Consider the following 17,473-nt stretch of genomic DNA (forward strand, 5'->3'; position numbering starts at 1 on the left):
AATGTGCTCGTAATGCACATGCAAGACGCGATACACCCAATGTTCAGACTCAATCTCATAAGTTTTACTCAGAAAGCAGTCCGTTAAGACATTTCTATGTAACATAACAAAGTTTCAGCGTTCAGAAAGAAGATGGGAGAGTGCTGTATGTCTGTAAGAGCAGGGGAGTGTGGTGAGGAGCTACTGTCTATTGCTGCTGCTACTGGAAGCGAGGGAGAACAGTGCAGACAAAGACATCTAACATAGTTAGAGGAGAGTCCGACTCAGAAGAAAAAGAAAAGCAATAATCCAAATACATTATTAAATCATCATCAAAAAAGAAAAAGTCTTGAAAGGAAAGTGCAATTCCACTATCAGTCTATATTAAGAGTAGGTCTATATTATAAAAACAGTTCTCCTTAGAAAGTACAAATCTTCATTGACCTAAATCAGGCTTGCCCAAACTGTGGCCCGGTGGCCAAATGCGGCCCTCAGACTAAATTTTTTTGGCCCTCAAGCTTCCAGGTGAATGGGCCATATTATTTTAAACAGTACTTTTTACTGTACATTTCTGAAAATCTACTTTAACAAGCCCATATCAAATATTTAATGTGTCCCATTGAAAATGTAAGCATGAATAAAGGTCTAGTGGTTCAGTCTAACTTGTAATAATAACAACGCAGATTTGAAGTATTTACATATTGATGACCAGTCTATGGCCCTCAATCGGCCCTTAGCTTTGTCTCTTTTTTTATGTGTGGCCCTAAATGAGAAAAGTTTGGACAACCCGGACCTATACGAAGTGAAACATTTCACATATAGAATACATGGTTCTGATGTAATCAGGTGTTTATATTTTGCTCATAAGCAGAAAAAAATAACATAAAAATGTTTTTGTTTTTTTTCTCAAAAATGACTCAAAATGAAATTGATATTGTGACCCATGTATCAAGATAAGTATCAAATCGTGGGAAAACTATAACAGCAGTGTTGTACCTGGTAACCAGCACAGCCGCATCCACAGGCACGTCGTCCCTGGCCCCAGGCAGATAGTTAGTGCCCAGGTGCCTGGTGCCCAGTTCATGATACTGCCAGTGACAGAAGCTCTCCAGGGAGCGCTCCCCGTGGTGACTCACCTTCAGCTTGGCCTAAAAACACAAAATCTGAGTAATCTGAGAACAAAGACATTTTTTTATAAGAAACAAAACAAGTATTAAGTTTGGTATTATTTATTATTGATTATTTTTTGCTTGTATCATTTGTGACTGACATAAAACCAGCCATAAAAAACAAAAACCTGTACAACCCCAAAAGAGAAAGATAAAAGATTTCTGTTTAGCATGTTGTACATACTGGGCGGTTATGTAGCAGCAGCAGCTTGGTGACTCGGATGTTGATCCTGGCCCCCAAACTTTGGTGCTGAAACATGTTGTAGACCTGCACAGCAACAGTTCAAAGGTGAGGAACATACCAACAAAAAGATCAACAATAAACAATGAAGATTTACTGTATATATAAAGACAGGGACTAAATGTCAAAAAATGTCCTGTACTTTAGCTTCAATATGTGGCATTTTTTGTTGACACAGCCAGTTGACAAGTTTGAGGTTAAACATTGAGGGGTAAGGGTATCTAGTAATTATTAAATCTTATTAATTGCAAACAACAATATTGATTTTTAATGGCTTCATAATAGAATCATGTTCATTTACTTCCTTTCACCATAGCAAAGACAAGAGAGACAAGAGAGTTTAGATCTTTTGAATAAAAAAAAGTAAGTACAGGGTTGTGGTCGGGGATAGTACGTGAAAACAAATTTTTTCTGAGCACTCAAGCCTTGAATACAGGGCAATAAAGGATTACTTAAACAAATACAAATAGAACTTTGAAGAAGTTACTAATGAGCTACACAACACTGTTATAAAATGGTTGATGACTGATAAAAGTCAGTTTTACACAATATGTCCTATTGTGTATTGTATAGTGAAAATGTTTTATTAAAAATAGTCAAATTCTAGACGGTGAATGTGAACTTGTTTTCTTCCGATAAATACAGTGAAAATAAGTGTGTATATTTGTGTATGGGGGCTGACCATATTCATGACAGTGAGGAGGAAGCGCTGTGCGGCCTCTGCTCCATGATACTGCACCATGTCTGAGTCTGCCACCACCACTGTCTCCACCGTGTAGGCCTCATGTACCCCGATTGAGTGCCTCCTCCTCCGGCCAGCTACTCCAAGGGACAAGCCCCTCTGCACTGTCAACAACATACATCAGGCTAAAGATTATAAGGATTCTTTTGATCAGAGTTTGCAGATTGTGTCTTAAAATTACTTAATTCCACTTTAATCTGTTAATTAATAAAGTAAAAAAAAAAAAGATTTAAAATTGCATTAAAAGTAAATAGGAACTAGTATTGTCATCCAAAGATGTCTGTGTAATCCCTCAGACAGTAAAAGAAAACACAATTCAGTCAACTGGACAAAGTCTTTTGCCAAAGGTTTGGGTCTAACTGGCTCAGCCTCACACAGAGTTCAGGACAGTACAGTATGAGGTATAGTTACCTGGTCCAGTGCCACAGGAGCTGGTCTGCTCCCTAAATAAGCTGGGCTCTGGAGCAGAACGTCTTTGTCTCTGTACTTTGTGTTTCTGACCAGAGAAGGATTGCACTGGGAACTTCACCATAGGCTCGATGAAGAGCATGTCCTCACCGACATGGACAAGTCCTGTCTGTGCACAAGAGAGAAAAACAAATCTGAAGTTAGCTGAAGTCATCCTGACTAAACCAAACATGACTGTGTCTGGATAAGTGTTACTACAAAGCAGATTATCTACAGGCAACAGTTTACTGACAGTTAACTAACATGATTTCTATAGAGATGATCATGAGATGTGTGTTTCTGCTCTGCACCTTAAACTGGACAGAAAGGAAGGATAAATAGAAGAGATTAGTTGAAGTGAAAGTAGAACTCAATCGCTCACTCACACCATACATTAGCTGTGGACAAGGTCTGACCCTGAGCTAGGGACCAGACCACTTGATGGTGTGAGCAGCCCTATTCCCTCCTCTACTATAATGACTATAAAGTCTATTTTCAAACAGCATCTCAATGACTCCATGAACTGAGCAGATCAACTGTCTTGGTTTACTCCATTGAACTGTTGCACTGCTTTTTGATACAGTGTCACCAGGCATGGTGATTAAGATATATACATGGAACCTGGATTGGTCTTTTAAACTTGACTGGTATGTTGTACAGGTCACAGTGTAATGCGCCTTGTATTACATGGGGAGAAGGTATATTGTAGGCAGTCAAGCTACAGAACTCACCAGACCTCCACAGGTGCTGATAGACGCCACAGAGCCAGAGTGGTTCAGCACAGAGCCGGAGTAGAAACATAGCTGCTCCGGGGGCACCCTCCGTAACTCTGCGTCCTCACCTCGCCTTTCCTCCACTACAAAGTCCCGCCACAGAAAGGAAGTGTCCTGTGTAAGATTTAGCACCAGCCGTCTCCCAAATGCGGGCAGCGCCACGAGGATGTCCCCGGTATTCCAGCTGGATCCCCCAGAAGCATCCAGTGAGCGCGGCCTGCGACGTGCCGTGTGTGGGTCGTGCTCCCGGGACAGGTGCGCCGCTGGTCCGGCCAGCAGCGTCGGGACCACCACATCCGTGTCCAGTTCACAGTGCACTGCGGAGGAAAGAGTTTAGATTCAGCACACAGCTCTTTCGTGGACCTAAGTGAAACAGGCTGAGTTCTGCAAGCCACGTAACCCCCGGCGCAAAGAAGAAAGAGCGCAAAAAGAAAAAGTTCTGAGGGCAAAAACCGTGCGCTCCACATCAGCACAGCACAGCGAACAAAATGTGCTGCTGGGTCACTTACTTAAGGCTGGTCTGACCTACATCTGAGACACACAAAGCCCTGTGTTCGTGGGAAAGAAGCCCATACTCACCACTTAATGCGATGCAGAGAAGCAGCAGCAGTAAAAGGTGTGCATGGCTATGGCGCATGGTAGTGCACGTCTCAGAACAGGGCTATAGACGCTGGAGGTTTGGATGAGACCGTGGCGACACTTTTACTGATGTAGGAGAAGTTGGATAAATCTGGCTGGAGTTCCTTGGAAAGCTGGATACGCCTCCCCGGACCGGGCTGCCCTCCGCTCCGCTCTCATTGGTCTACCGTCACCCTGAACCGACGAAACACGAGAAACGATGAGCCCTGATTGGCCACAGCAGCTGCCCGTCACTGTCAAGGCATGAAACCCTACACGTGGTTTTGAGAGAAAAAAAAGGTTGGCTTCCAAACGGAGTGTGTAAACTCGTGTGGGAGATTTGGAAGATTTGTGCCACCCTCAAAAGCCCATTGTGTCCATCTATGAGGTTTCCACTAAACGATCCGCCCGTGATGTAACGCACAGGGTCCAAACACTGTGATGTGAGGGAGAGTCGGGCCTTGTGGCTGTGCTGTCCTCGTAGATATAGTAATATAAGAACACGCACAAGAAAAAGTTGTGCAAAGGCTTATGCGGTACGTGCTTAATGTTTAAAACGTGTGCGTAAAAGCGGCGTGGTGGTTGCCGGGCTAAATAGAGACGTGAAGAAGGGCGCAGACAGGAGCAGGGGCAGTTAACCCCAGCTCCACAGTGGATGGTGTTGTTGCATTAGTCACATATTTGACATAGTGAGTGTGTGACGACTGGAGCATGGATGAACCCTAAGAAGACTAAATGTAGTGCCCGGCCACGGCAGGAGCGTGTTGGCCCCGGGAACACAGCTCTTGCCTGGGGCCGCTGCGACCACCGCGAGGGCAGGACCCCCAGGCTGTAGCCTGACATGTGTGTCTATGAATAGGCCACTATGAGACAGGTTACTGGGCAGCATTTCTCTTTCCTATAGAGCACAGCATGAAGCAGAAAGTTCGACCATTCTGCATGTCAATCGTTGTTTTAGGCAGAAAGACGAAACTTGGCCTTTATTTCCTTGGCCTTTAGATTTACAAATGTTAAACCAGACTTCTAAGGTCTTACCTAGCTTTTCTTTGATGGTTGCCCTGCCTTCATCATTATATATATATTTTTTTTAATGACAAGACACAAAACATGTGACAAATAGAATTCCAGGGGGAGCCATACACAGAAAATAAGGATGAAAAGCTTTTAGATTCCTATTATATTATACAAAGGAGCTCAAATATGTATATGTTCAAATTTTAATGAAAAGTTAGGGTCAATATGATCTTTTACAAATTTTAAGCAGTCTTTCCAAAAAGTTTAACTATAACTAGAAAGTACTTTGATATGGGAAGTGGAGTAATTAGGTGAAGTTTAAATGAAACAAAACAAGTCTTAGAGTTCAAGTTTATTATATTCTTATAAATTGTGCTAATATAGGCCTAACCTATTCTTTCTGCCAGATTTATTAGAGAAAAAAAAAGATAATATGTCTAATATTATATTTTAACAAACGGTTTTATTTGGTAATATTATTAACATATTCATGCAGTGTGTGACTGTGTTTTGTCTTTTTTTTTTTTTTTGTTCTTGGTGAAGTTTTTGGCACAGATGAGCTGGCACATTTCTTTTAACCCCACATCAACCCCCAGGATGACCAGTGATTTTGTAACATACAGATGGCTGAATCCAACATGTTTATTGTTGGCATGGCAATAATTCTATTTTTCAGATAAACTACAACATATCACTTTTTAAAACAAACAAATACATTTTTATAACAGTATTATACTGTAAACCGCTGTACATGATAAATACAGTTATTGTAGCATTCAATCAACAGTTTTACATGAACAAGTTTCACTTTTCCAAATAAGCAATACAATGTTTATTATTATTATTAAATATAGTTTGGTGAAATACATAGGATTTAGCAAAGATGAAGTATCATGAAATAAAGGAGAAATACATTTAAGAATTGTATTTGGTCCTGTACTATTCACTGCCAATGTATTGCACACATTTTCATTATCAGTCTCTTATATAGATTTTTAGTGCCAAAAATGTTTTACTACATATTAACCGCTCTAGTTTTCAACTCTTCAATGTCTTGAAAAGTTAGTTCTAAAATGACACAAGTTACTTTAATTGTATAAAATTTATCAGTGGGATCCAGAATAGACACTTCTTCAACACTATACAAAGATGTGAGTCTGGTCACCATTGAATCTCCCCGGGTTCAGATGATTGACAAGTAGAAAAAGGACATGCATGGTCCGTCCATATCAAAACAAAGTTAGCTGCTTACGAGGAAAAAAAGAAAGGAAAAAAATGTCATAGGGCTCTGAAAAACACTGCAGATTTCTACAGAATCAATGAGTGAAGCACTAAACTGTTCGTCTGAGGTGAGAGAAATGTGATTTGTAAATGATAGATGACCAATGAGCTCCTTTGGTTCACATGTGTTACTAAAAAACAACAAATCTGAATTCATGAGGTTTGGTTTTGGCTCAAAATGTAATGAAGGGCGCGGGGACCAGACTGACCTCTCTGTGTATACAAATACAGAGAGGATTTGCCAGGTAAGGTAAATAATTGTTTTAAACTCTTTTTGCCACTATAGCATTTATAAAACTCTATAAAATTCTATACGTTTCTATGGTGATGAGGGCCTGGTCACTCTTCCAGCCTGCCCACAGAGAGCACAGGTCAGTACACAGTCTTGGACGGGCAGTGTCTGTGTGGAGGGGGCAGGAGCTCAGAGCACCCATTCTGGCTCTTCCCCTGGACCACACCATTATAGTGACCCTCCTCTTCCCCCTCTTCCTCCTCTTCCTCCTCTGGGCTGAACTCCTCTTCGGCTTCATTGTCACTTCTTTCATCTTTGGTCAGCTGCAACAGAAATCACAACATTTTATCTCTAGTATTAGATAGTGAATGAAGGTCCCATTTTATGTATTATTGGTATTTTGAAGAATTTCTGGCACCTCATGTTTGTAGTACACATCATAATAGCTTAGAATATTGTGAATGGAAAACAAGTAATTCAGCCCCAATTTCTGATTGTGCAAAACTCTGAAGTTGCCACTAGGGGGTGCATGGACTCTGCCCCTGCTTTTGAACTGAGGTGGGAAGCAGTTAAGATTGGGCTGAAGACACTGATTTTGGAAACACACAGAAGTACTTACTGGATTACTGTCTAATGATTTCATAAGAGGGATTAGCTTTGAGTCAGTATAATTAAAAAAAAAATGCATCAGTCTTATATAGTACTTTCCCAGACGCTCACTCAAAATGTATTGTATTATTCATTGACTACACACTTGGTGGTAAGTTGTGGCACCTGTTATTCTTAGTGGTCTCCTGCTCAAGTACTAATCAGTGACAGCTGACAAGCCTGTTGTGTAATTGGTCTCATTTTGCACTTTTCCAGGTGGCCACTTTCAAATTAATTGTATTATTTCTGCATTAGTACACACCGGTGGTTGTTTCTGTAGCCAAAGCGCCCTGGAGTACACTGACAAAAACAATCATCCCTCTAATCACCATCAATCACTCACCCACACACTGTTCAAGCAATCTGAATGGCATATTATTCATCATACTATAAACGTTACAAGTTTTTAATAGACTATAAAATTGTAGTAGCAGTAGTGGTAATAGAGGAGAGTCTGACCTTGCCAAAGACAAACTTGTGGACCATGCGGAGGATAAGGTAGGCCCAGAAGAGATGCAGGGCTTGGAGAATCAGAAGCATAACGTTGAAAAAGTAGTACCCAAAAAAGGGGGGGTAGTAGTGGGGTGGATACACCCAGGTACAGTGGATCAACCTGGGACAACAAAAATCAAAATCACCCTTTCAGTTCTCTGGACAGTCTGGTTTATAGGCAGTGTTGGAAAAAATACTTTGAAAATATAGTTAGTTACAAGATTCTGAATATTTGCAAAAAAAGTTTTGTAATTTATCCCGTGACAATGGTCCAATCAGAGTATTGTAGTCTATATTTAAAATACTTTTACTTTAAGTTGTGTTGTGCTGTAAAAACACAACATAAAACTAAAAGAACTTTTTGTTTGTTTCACTCTTTATCATTTATTTATTTATGACTTATTAGAGAATACCGTGCAGTCTGAAGCCTACATTTCATCATCAAGTACTATATTTCCTTCATTTTTAGAGCAGTAACTATCTTCTGAATTCCACTAAAAAGAGCAATAATTATACAGGAGTGCAGTCAAAATACCATTTTGAATACATATTTTTGGCACATGTATTTATATTTTCTAAAACTGACTATAGAGTGACACTTGTACGTTGGAGGAGCTTACCAAAATGGAAAAATGACAAGCCGCGTCAGCATGAAGACAATGGCAAACAGAACAAAGAGGCTCTTGCAGGTCGTCTCCCACTTGGCGTAGTTGAATAATTTGGCAGACTGTAACAGAGGAACAGTTTGAATGTTGTAGGATCAAAAACAAGTCCCAAGTCAGTGGAGCTAACCCACCTCGAGCAGCACGTCGGAGGCATCGTGCACCAGCATCACCAGAGTCCCCACACGGATGTAGTTAACACACCAGGAGAAAGACAGCAGTACCAGAGTGGCACAGTGGTGGATGATTTGCTCCCGGAAGTCCTGGAGGGCAGTGAAAAGGGCAAAAAAGTTCATGTCAGTAGCCTATAAGTAGACTATTTACGTTTACTTTTCTTTTCTTTTTTTTTTTGCGAATACTTTAAAAAAATTTAAATCTATAACAAGCCCCACAAATTGTAGTAAAGCTGTAATAAAGTTCACAAATTAGCTTTTTTATTATGGCTCCATTTCCATTTGAACTCACTAGTTTTTTAAAGAGGGGGTATTATTATGCAATTTGCTACAATGTTCCCTCATTAAAAGCATTCCTGATGAGGTTTTATCCATAAATGTTTACGTAATCTTGCAGTCTCTCCTGGGGACAATTCAGACCCTCCTTACGGTTATCAGTACGACTCTCTGCAATGCTCAACCCACAAGCCACAAGCAAATTGCACAACTTTAGTAATACGACAGGGGAGCGTCAAAAAACAAAAATGAAACTTATTAAACATGTTGATATGTTGTTTTTGGCAAATTTAGCATTTTCAAAACGTAATATGATTATCTAAGTATGCAATGTATTAGCAATGAATACCCCATAGAAGTGTAATACCCTTTGTTTAAAAATACACCACTCATGCACTATGATGAGCGGATCAATGCCAAAATACACATATATCGTTACTTAGATATCAAAAAGTAGTTCTCATGCAAAAATACTGATACTGATAATTTCTCTAAGAATTGCTGTTTTTCAATCCATTTTTAATACATTTTTTATATACTGATATTGACATTGTGAGAGTATTATGGATCAATACAAACATTGTCCAGTTAAGAGTTGTTGGTTCTGTATATTGTGGAATATTCCCATATAAATACTGCATATGACTCCATTTCAATAATAGAGATATTGTCCATCCCTGTTATAGCTATTACCACATTCAAAGCTCAATAACTATGGCACTTCTGGAAAAAACAAACAATGAATATGCAAAAATTCTACCAAAATATTTCAAAACAACAAAAATACTAGGTAAAAACATACACTACAACAATTACATATATACATTTATAACGATAAAAAAAACCATGTATATCTACATGTCCTTAATGTCCTTCTTATTCTGTAAAGCACTTTGAATTACTTTGTGTACGAATTGTGCTGTACAAATAAACTTGCCTTGCCTAAATGATCACTTTGTATTACTGTGTAGATTTACCAACCTTTCGCTTGATGTCGAAAGCCACACTGAGGAGCAGAGAGCAGTAGAAGCTCATCTCCAGAATATAGTACCAGTACTGAGAGTCTAGCATTGACTACAGACAGAAAGAAAAGTTTACAAATAAAATCAACTCAAATTGTAAAAAATATGATCGATGATTAATTCTAATCTATAGTGCATATGACAGGTTAGACTACTAATTTTAGTAGAGCATAGTTAACATCATTATATTTCAGATTTTAGTAAAAAAAAAATACTGCTTAGTTTTTTCTAGTTTTGTGGATTTAGTGAAGTTATAATTTTACTGATTTTTCCTGGTTGGACACGGGCAGCAGATATGACATACACAACGGCATAATAATAAAAAAAACAAAACAAATTATTGCCAGATAATTGTAAATTGTCTCTGCATTTTAGATGGAATTTTGTGTTGATGACAGGTACTTTTCTTCTCAATTTTTTTTCCCCCAACTATGGTAAATACTGACCATGGATACTACCCCACCAAACCACATAATAGAAAAATATGAAAACCTGTTATATGCACTTTAATACAGAATGTGTAGTGTAATAATTTATATACCTGTTTTGGAAAACCTGTCCATACTTCTTTGGTGTCATAGAACCATTCTTTCTTCAAAATAAAACAACAAAACACAGATGCAATTTGCATTTAAAATAATCAAATAATGACATTTAACATAAGACAAGACTTACATCGTACACTGCCAGAATTCCCCCACCAAATGCTAACAGGTAGAAGAAAAACCTCCAGCTGTGAACACAATAACATTCTAATTCTAGATGTGTCATGTCCATAAACTACAGTTGGACCAAAACAGCTCACCAAAACCCCCACTTCTAACCACATGACCCCATCCTCTGTCAGCTCCACTGGCTTTCTATCAAATTCTGTACTGACTATAATCTCCTATGAAAGCCATTCACAATCTTGCACATCTCTTTCACTCTTACACTCCCTCACACCTGCGCTCATCTTCTACCAACTTCCTGTTTGTCTCTTATATAGTGACTCTCTCTCTTCTTTCAAAACCCATTAAAAAAAACATCTCTTTAGATGGGCCTATAAGACCTGAACCACCTGAACCCATCCAATGATTGTTTGTGCTGTGTCCTTCATATCTTTTACTCTTCTTACCTTGTATTTTTGGGGATTTTATTGTTTGTTTGTTGTTGTTTTTTTTATGATGTATACTGAGAGAGGTGCCATTAAATAAAATGCATTCTGATGATTTTGATTATTTTGATTCCGATTCTTATCACTCACCAGGCTTCTGTGAACTTCCTGAGCACTCCGGGCTGGTCCATACGCCTCCGCCTCCGAAACCAGCGCTCCACCTGCCTGACGCTCAGTCCACTCTTCTTACACAGCCCAGTCAAGTCTGCCTGAGAAGGACCTGGGTTAGAGACACTGCTCCACCTGCTACCATTCAAAACAGTGTTTCCCAACCAGTGGTAATGGAGCCCCATAACTGAGCAAGGACCTGGAGGGTACGTGGAATGATTTTAGATTCCGAAGGTTAAATTAGAATAGTAAATGATTAAATGGTGTGGTTTGTGGTTAATTTGTTTGTTTTTTCTAGGCCGATTTTAGATAGAATTATCATTTAAAAAAGAAAACAGTTATTGGTGGTTTTCAGGTACTGGAATATCAATACGCCCGATGGGGGACAAGAGACAGATTTTTTTTTATTGACTACATTGTACTAGGGTTGTCAAAAGTATTGAAAATGAGATAATAATTGATACTAAAATTAGTATCAAAACTAGATACTCATTTGAGCAAGTATCAATAGTAAAAAAGTTCGATTCACAGGACAGAAATTAACCTTTCCTGAATAGTTTAGAATGATCTTGAGCTGTATCAGAACAAGAACACTAGATTCAAGATTCATATTCAAGATTCAAGACTTATCATCATTGTCATAAAAAACAACTAAATTATGTCTAGAGCAGGGGTCACCAACCCTGTGCCCGCGGGCGCCATGTCGCCCCCAAGCCCCACATGAGTCGCCCGCAGACCGGTTCTAAAAATAGCACAACTCACTAATGAGCTGCATCTAAAATTTAATTTTATTCTGTTGCTTTTTTTTTTTTTTTATCACCCTTGCGTTTATATAGATTTAAAAATGACAATATCTTAAACATATGTTCATTATACGTGAAGTTTAGATAAGTTAAGGTGAACTTTGACCTACTCACTTCAAAGGTCAGTATTGTGCGCGTGACAAAACCGGTGCTCCGCTCGCGAGCGCTGTGAGGATGCGCTGAATGCAGTTTCTTACTCCAAAACATGGTAGAAAATAAAGAGATCACTTTCACAACGATTTAAGTCTGTAAAAGAAACCTGCGCGTATCTCATCTGCGGAGCGACTGTGGTGACGGCAAAGCGGCACAATGTGGAGGGACATTTCACTACGTCTCACAAAGCTCCACACTAACTACCCACGGGGACGCACACTATGGGCAGGACAAGCCCAGAGCTAAACGCAGCTTTGGGTAAACAACAGGCTTTTTTCACCACAAAGTCAAAGTCACACAACGCAACCGAGATTTATTTTAAAATATGTAAGCTTATTTGTCTTTAACATTACATAATTGATAACTTTATGAAACATGGTGCAATGTGTATTATTTATGTTTTGTTAAAAAGGTTTGTCAGTGGATAGTGAAAATGGGACACTTTTCCTATGAGGTGTAGTGATGTGTCATCTGGAAATGTAACAGTTACTAAGATTAGTAAAGTTAAAGTGCTGAATACTGATATCTGTTTCCCTCCTTGCTCATTGTTGATAATTGTTTTGAGAAATCAAATGTGATCAGTGTCTTGCAACATGATCAGTGTGTTCACATAGATGATTATCATTTATCATTATTAATAATGTATAACTAAAGGCAAACTTAGAAAATGTGTTATTTCAGAAGAGCGTCTCAAACTGGTCGCCCTTCGTATGACTCAGTGCCCATAAAGTGGCTCTCAGATTAAAAAAGGTTGGTGACCCCTGGTCTAGAGCATCAAACACTGCAGTTTTGATGTAAAGTGCAATATCAAAGTTGCAAGACCCCACCAATAACCCCATAAATAACCCCAGTGTAAACATTAGTGCAATAATGACATTCAGTCATAGCGGCAGCATAAAGGGCATCAACAGCAAAGCACTTCAAAGGGTATGATATATGTGGAGTTTTATGTCATGACTAGTATACACCCTTGGGATTACACAGATATAAGGCCACATGACCTGTATATAAGAGAAAGTACTATGATTTAATGCTGAAAATCACATTCTTTTGTCTAAAGAAAAAGAGTTTTTATCATCAGCATAGTATCAAGTCTATTCCCTAGTATCAAAATATGTTTTCAATTTCAGTATTGTGACAACGCTAATTTCTATTACTGACTACACCCAAAAACTCACTGTCTTATAACAAAAATCAGTATTTTAAGCTTCCCCCCATCTGTATTAAATATTACTGGTCTGTGGAATGTTGTGATGTCACCTCAAACCCAGCGTAATACCTATACCTGTGAGGGCTGTCTGCTTTGTCTGCTGTAATAGTGCTCCAGAATGGGGTTGTCTTCTGTTTGGACTCGGATTCTCCTCTTCACCCCTGCCATCAATGCCAAGGGTGTGGCTATCCACCTAAATTTCAATTGTAAATGGTGAAAAAGGTCAGGTCAATGTATTTAAGTGTTTGAGTAAGTAATAGTTTGTTGCTCAGGCTCCACACCAGATCTAATCCTACTCCAGAGCATAGAAGGTGTGGTGAAAGTTACCATGAGAACCAACACTGTGAACACCAAGATTATCCCAGATAAAATTACAATTAGACTACCTGTACAATACTTTCCTTGTTCACCTTGATATTCTACTATTATTTATTTTCACCTGGTTCTTATAAAAACACTCCTAATTTTGAAGAAGAGACTGAATAGATGTAATAGAAGTGCTTGAATTAAGTAGTATTAGTAGTAAGTAGTAGTAAGTAGTATTAGTATTTATCTCAATTTGAGCATCTTTTGATGGAATGAGCATAAAATATTTAGTTTTTCTTAAAATAAGAAAAAGGGATGCACATCTTATAAGAGTTAAAGGAACTGCATATAGTCTGTGCTCTTAGTTTTTCAAATGGTACTACAATCACAGCCAGTGCCATAAAATTAATTGGCAACCAGTGCCTGATTAAGGACTGGCTGCAAATGCTGGAGTTTAGGTAATGAGGATTCAGATCTGAGAGAGTCCTTTAGGTTTAAAGCAAACTAGATTTCAACATTGAAACTGGCAAACCAAATGAGAGACTGAGGTGGGGCTCATTCTGCTTTCTGACTGGATAATCATCATGACTAAAACTAATGTTTTTGTTATTTTAAAAAATCAGCACCTACCTCATACCTGGGAACAAAGATAGGTCATGTATGTGAAATTAAAAAAAAAAAAAAAAAACACCTTACATTATATAATGTAATGTATTAAGAATTTTCAGAATCACTCTTGAATTGAGTGTTTTCTAGTGAGTAATAATGAAACTAGAACTAACACAACAAACGTTTTACTATTGTTTGTTATGGGACCGAGGATATGTTGTATCTTTTCAAGTTAACTATGCAAATGCTTTCCCAACTGTTCTTTTTTTTTTCTTTAAGAAGCCGACGATAAGTGTTTTCTAGAAATATGGACTTTTTTTTTTTTTCAACATTCTGTTATAAACCTTTTTACCTCTCAAATATGAAGCGTATGAGCAGGAAGCCTACGGTGAAGGGGATGGTGGCGTACAGGTGTGAGGCTTTGGCGTAGACCCGGCCCTCCTTGTCCTCCAGGTCTGCCCATGTTAGGTTCCCTGGGAGCCACAGACGATCCCACCAGAACAACTCGTATACAGAGACCAGCATCCTACACACACACACACACACACACACCCCCACACACACATACACACGCTTTAAGGGAAACATTACATTGGCTTACAGTGGATACTACTGAACTTTAACCATACTCGCCTAACCTTGAGTGCATTATGACTTGGTTTGGTGGGTAGTACCTGTGACATTTATGTATATCATGACGATGTAAAGACAGATTAACAAAATAAAAGGGTTGTCATTTATTTATCCAATCATAGTGTAACGTAATTTAGACACGTTTTGGCCCTTCTTATGGTTGCTAGGTAATAGGTATGCTGTCTCTGTCCAGTCAGGAAGATCAATTATAAACTTGTTATTATATTTTAAAAATGTATATAATTATATTAACTCGTTTTATAGAAATGTCTTTAACGTATATAAATGTGCAGTTTAACCTAAACCCAAACCATAACCTATTTTAGCTTATATCTGAACTTTAAATTGTGTTGACGAGCTAATAACAAAGGATTTACATCATAGGGACCCGTTTACACATACATACACGTGTTTGGTTTCCATGCTTTTTGAGAACATTGCACTGACTTACATTCATTTCCTAGAGGCCAATCCTAATATTAATTACCTAACCTTAACCTATTTCATATCTGAACTTTAAGCCATGTTGTTATGGTTGTTACGTCATGGTTTGTGTCCCAATAAGGAAGAGAAGTATAAATATAAATATAGTGTGTACAAAGTTTAGCCCCCCCAGTGTGATAAATACTTGCCACATGTATTCACACATTATGCTGTGTTTTCATACTTTTTGGGGGATATTCATTTCAGGATTCTAACAATAAAGGATTAAATCATGGTGACCTGATGTGTTTCCCGATAAGAAAGACAGACCCTCCATGAATTGAGCATATACAATTTTATCCCCCATAATGTGACAAGTACCCACCCACACACACTTAACACAGGACCATCACAACACTACAGAACTCTATCATATACTGACGTCACATGTCCCGCCTCGCACCGCATGGCTCTATTGACAAAGCAAATATTGACACAGAGATCACTCCCTTGTTCCCAGCTAATTCAAAGAGTTGCAGTCTGGGTGTCTTTTTAAAGTTAGTTAAAACGACTCTGGTGTGGATTCAAACGCTGCTTAAAATGTGTCTATATCCTGCCTGACATCTGAGCCGTTAAATTCTGCGAAGAGACCTGACCAGTGTTTCCCATATCAACAGTCTTATCTGAGGCGTATTGACACAACACACAGAGCGACCATATCCGTCCAGGATTTTAACTGCCACATCACACTAAAGCAGAGAAGCACCATTGTTTTCTATTTTAGTTTATTTCAATTTAAAATAATATAAATGCAACAACTCTACAAAAATGCAATTCCATGTTATAATGTTTTTACGTTGTCTCACTATTTTCACTAATCGGATTTTGTTAAAGGTGCACTGAGGAGCTTTTCTGGTAAGAGGGTTTGACCACCTGCTTGTCTCATGTTGCTTTGCCTTGAATATTCCATAATACACCATTAAACTGTGTGTTGTTTTTATTGCAAACAGAACACACTGAAAAACATGCATCCTTCCTGACAGCGAGCTCATCTATCCACAGATCTGACCTATAACTTGGCTGGGTGTTGTCACCCGCTTGTCTCCATGGAGATAGACAAGTTTAATGCTATACTTTAATAGACAAAGCAATAACTTCCCCATGGAGACAAGCAAACAGACCCTCCACCACAAAGGTTACACAGTGCACCTTAAAAGATTGATAAGTTGTGCTTTTTTCTATCATTCCCAGTCTGAGATCATATTAAGACCAGTTATAAACCGGGTTAAGACTTGGTAGAGTCCTGGTATTGTCTCAGTTTAGACCTGGTTTAGTCTCAAGACCTGGTGGTTAGATAATGGTATAAGGCAGAATATTATAACTGGCATTCACTGGTCAACAGAAACATTTACCGGTACATTAGTATTTACAGCTTAATACATTGAAATAACTTGTATTCTGAATGCAGTGTTACTAAAGAGTTCACTAAAAACAACGTTATATCTTTCAACCTAAGTTAACTATGCAGATGTTGTTTTTTTTCTATTTGTCATCTATCTATTTCTCATATATTATTCTGTTTGATAAGTTATGCCCAGGCGCTACTGTTATTACCACAGGTGGCCTTCTACATAAAACCCACCATTTTACCTCCAAATATATAGTCCTTTCTCGCAGTCTACTTGAGAAGTTGTAAAAAGAGACAGACTTACCTGCTGCAGTGGAGAGCCCTGGATCCTAAGAGTTAGTCCTGGATTTTCAGCTCTGCTCCCAGCCGCAGATCTTTTGTTTGACATTCTTCTGGTCACACCCATGCGGACACGATCACCTGGGAACCCCCCCTGTGGAGAGTGCAAACACAAAAGGCTCAGTTATATGGGCCCGTATCTGGTGACGCCACTCACCAACACAGGTGTACAATAATACAACTACAACTATAGCACAGCAAGAATCACACCTGTAGTCAGAGCTGGGCAGTGCTTAATTACATTTACTTTTTGAAGAAATTGGGTAACACTATGACCATATGTTAAACAATCCCAGTAAACCATGAACAAAGAACATTCATAATGAACAAATAATGTATTAAGAATGATTCAGGCTTAGTAACCTTTTAATTAATACATAAACTCCTAAGCCTTTAATTACTAAGCCTTAATCATTCTTAATAAACTAATAAACTAGGAATTAAGTCCTTATCCGTACCGTTGTTCCATACACAATATCTTTCACATAGCCCCATAGAAAGATTTTTTTTTTTTCATAACCACTCAGTAAATCGAATTAATATAGCTTAACAAATG

At 38.6% G+C, this 17,473-nt stretch overlaps 3 protein-coding genes across 4 annotated transcripts in view; 1 reads left to right on the forward strand and 2 right to left on the reverse strand.

Annotated features, from left to right (window-relative positions):
- Positions 1 to 3,256, forward strand: part of abhd17c (abhydrolase domain containing 17C, depalmitoylase) — a 143,731-nt gene extending 140,475 nt beyond the window's left edge. Inside the window, exon 4 of the mRNA XM_055232587.1 lies at positions 3,246 to 3,256. The gene's annotated coding sequence lies outside the window, so the exon portion shown is untranslated. The remainder of the gene's footprint in view (positions 1 to 3,245) is intronic.
- Positions 1 to 4,066, reverse strand: part of adamts17 (ADAM metallopeptidase with thrombospondin type 1 motif, 17) — a 30,415-nt gene extending 26,349 nt beyond the window's left edge. The window contains exons 1-6 of the mRNA XM_055232585.1: positions 3,931 to 4,066; positions 3,310 to 3,668; positions 2,543 to 2,708; positions 2,072 to 2,235; positions 1,333 to 1,416; positions 976 to 1,127 (exon numbers count right to left, since the gene is read on the reverse strand). Coding sequence (XP_055088560.1) covers positions 976 to 1,127; positions 1,333 to 1,416; positions 2,072 to 2,235; positions 2,543 to 2,708; positions 3,310 to 3,668; positions 3,931 to 3,988 — 983 coding nt within the window. The 5' untranslated portion in view covers positions 3,989 to 4,066. The remainder of the gene's footprint in view (positions 1 to 975; positions 1,128 to 1,332; positions 1,417 to 2,071; positions 2,236 to 2,542; positions 2,709 to 3,309; positions 3,669 to 3,930) is intronic.
- Positions 4,067 to 5,325: 1,259 nt separating this feature from the next.
- cers3a (ceramide synthase 3a) lies at positions 5,326 to 16,993 on the reverse strand. Of its 2 annotated transcripts, none has more exons than XM_055230705.1 (11): positions 16,883 to 16,993; positions 14,467 to 14,687; positions 13,275 to 13,392; positions 11,016 to 11,134; positions 10,445 to 10,502; positions 10,311 to 10,361; positions 9,729 to 9,821; positions 8,433 to 8,561; positions 8,257 to 8,363; positions 7,604 to 7,757; positions 5,326 to 6,819 (listed from the first exon to the last, which is right to left on the reverse strand). In XM_055230705.1, the coding sequence occupies exons 1-11, from the start codon at positions 16,982 to 16,984 to the stop codon at positions 6,637 to 6,639; spliced, it is 1,335 nt and encodes a 444-aa protein (XP_055086680.1). In that variant the 5' UTR covers positions 16,985 to 16,993; the 3' UTR covers positions 5,326 to 6,636. The 2 variants fall into 2 exon arrangements, with proteins under 2 accessions (XP_055086680.1, XP_033842666.1); XM_033986775.2 differs by having other exon boundaries at positions 5,918 to 6,819; positions 14,467 to 14,640; positions 16,883 to 16,949.
- Between the last annotated feature and the right edge of the window lie 480 nt (positions 16,994 to 17,473).

Source organism: Periophthalmus magnuspinnatus, chromosome 3, assembly GCF_009829125.3.
Source record: "Periophthalmus magnuspinnatus isolate fPerMag1 chromosome 3, fPerMag1.2.pri, whole genome shotgun sequence".
Classification (NCBI taxonomy): Eukaryota; Metazoa; Chordata; class Actinopteri; order Gobiiformes; family Gobiidae; genus Periophthalmus; species Periophthalmus magnuspinnatus.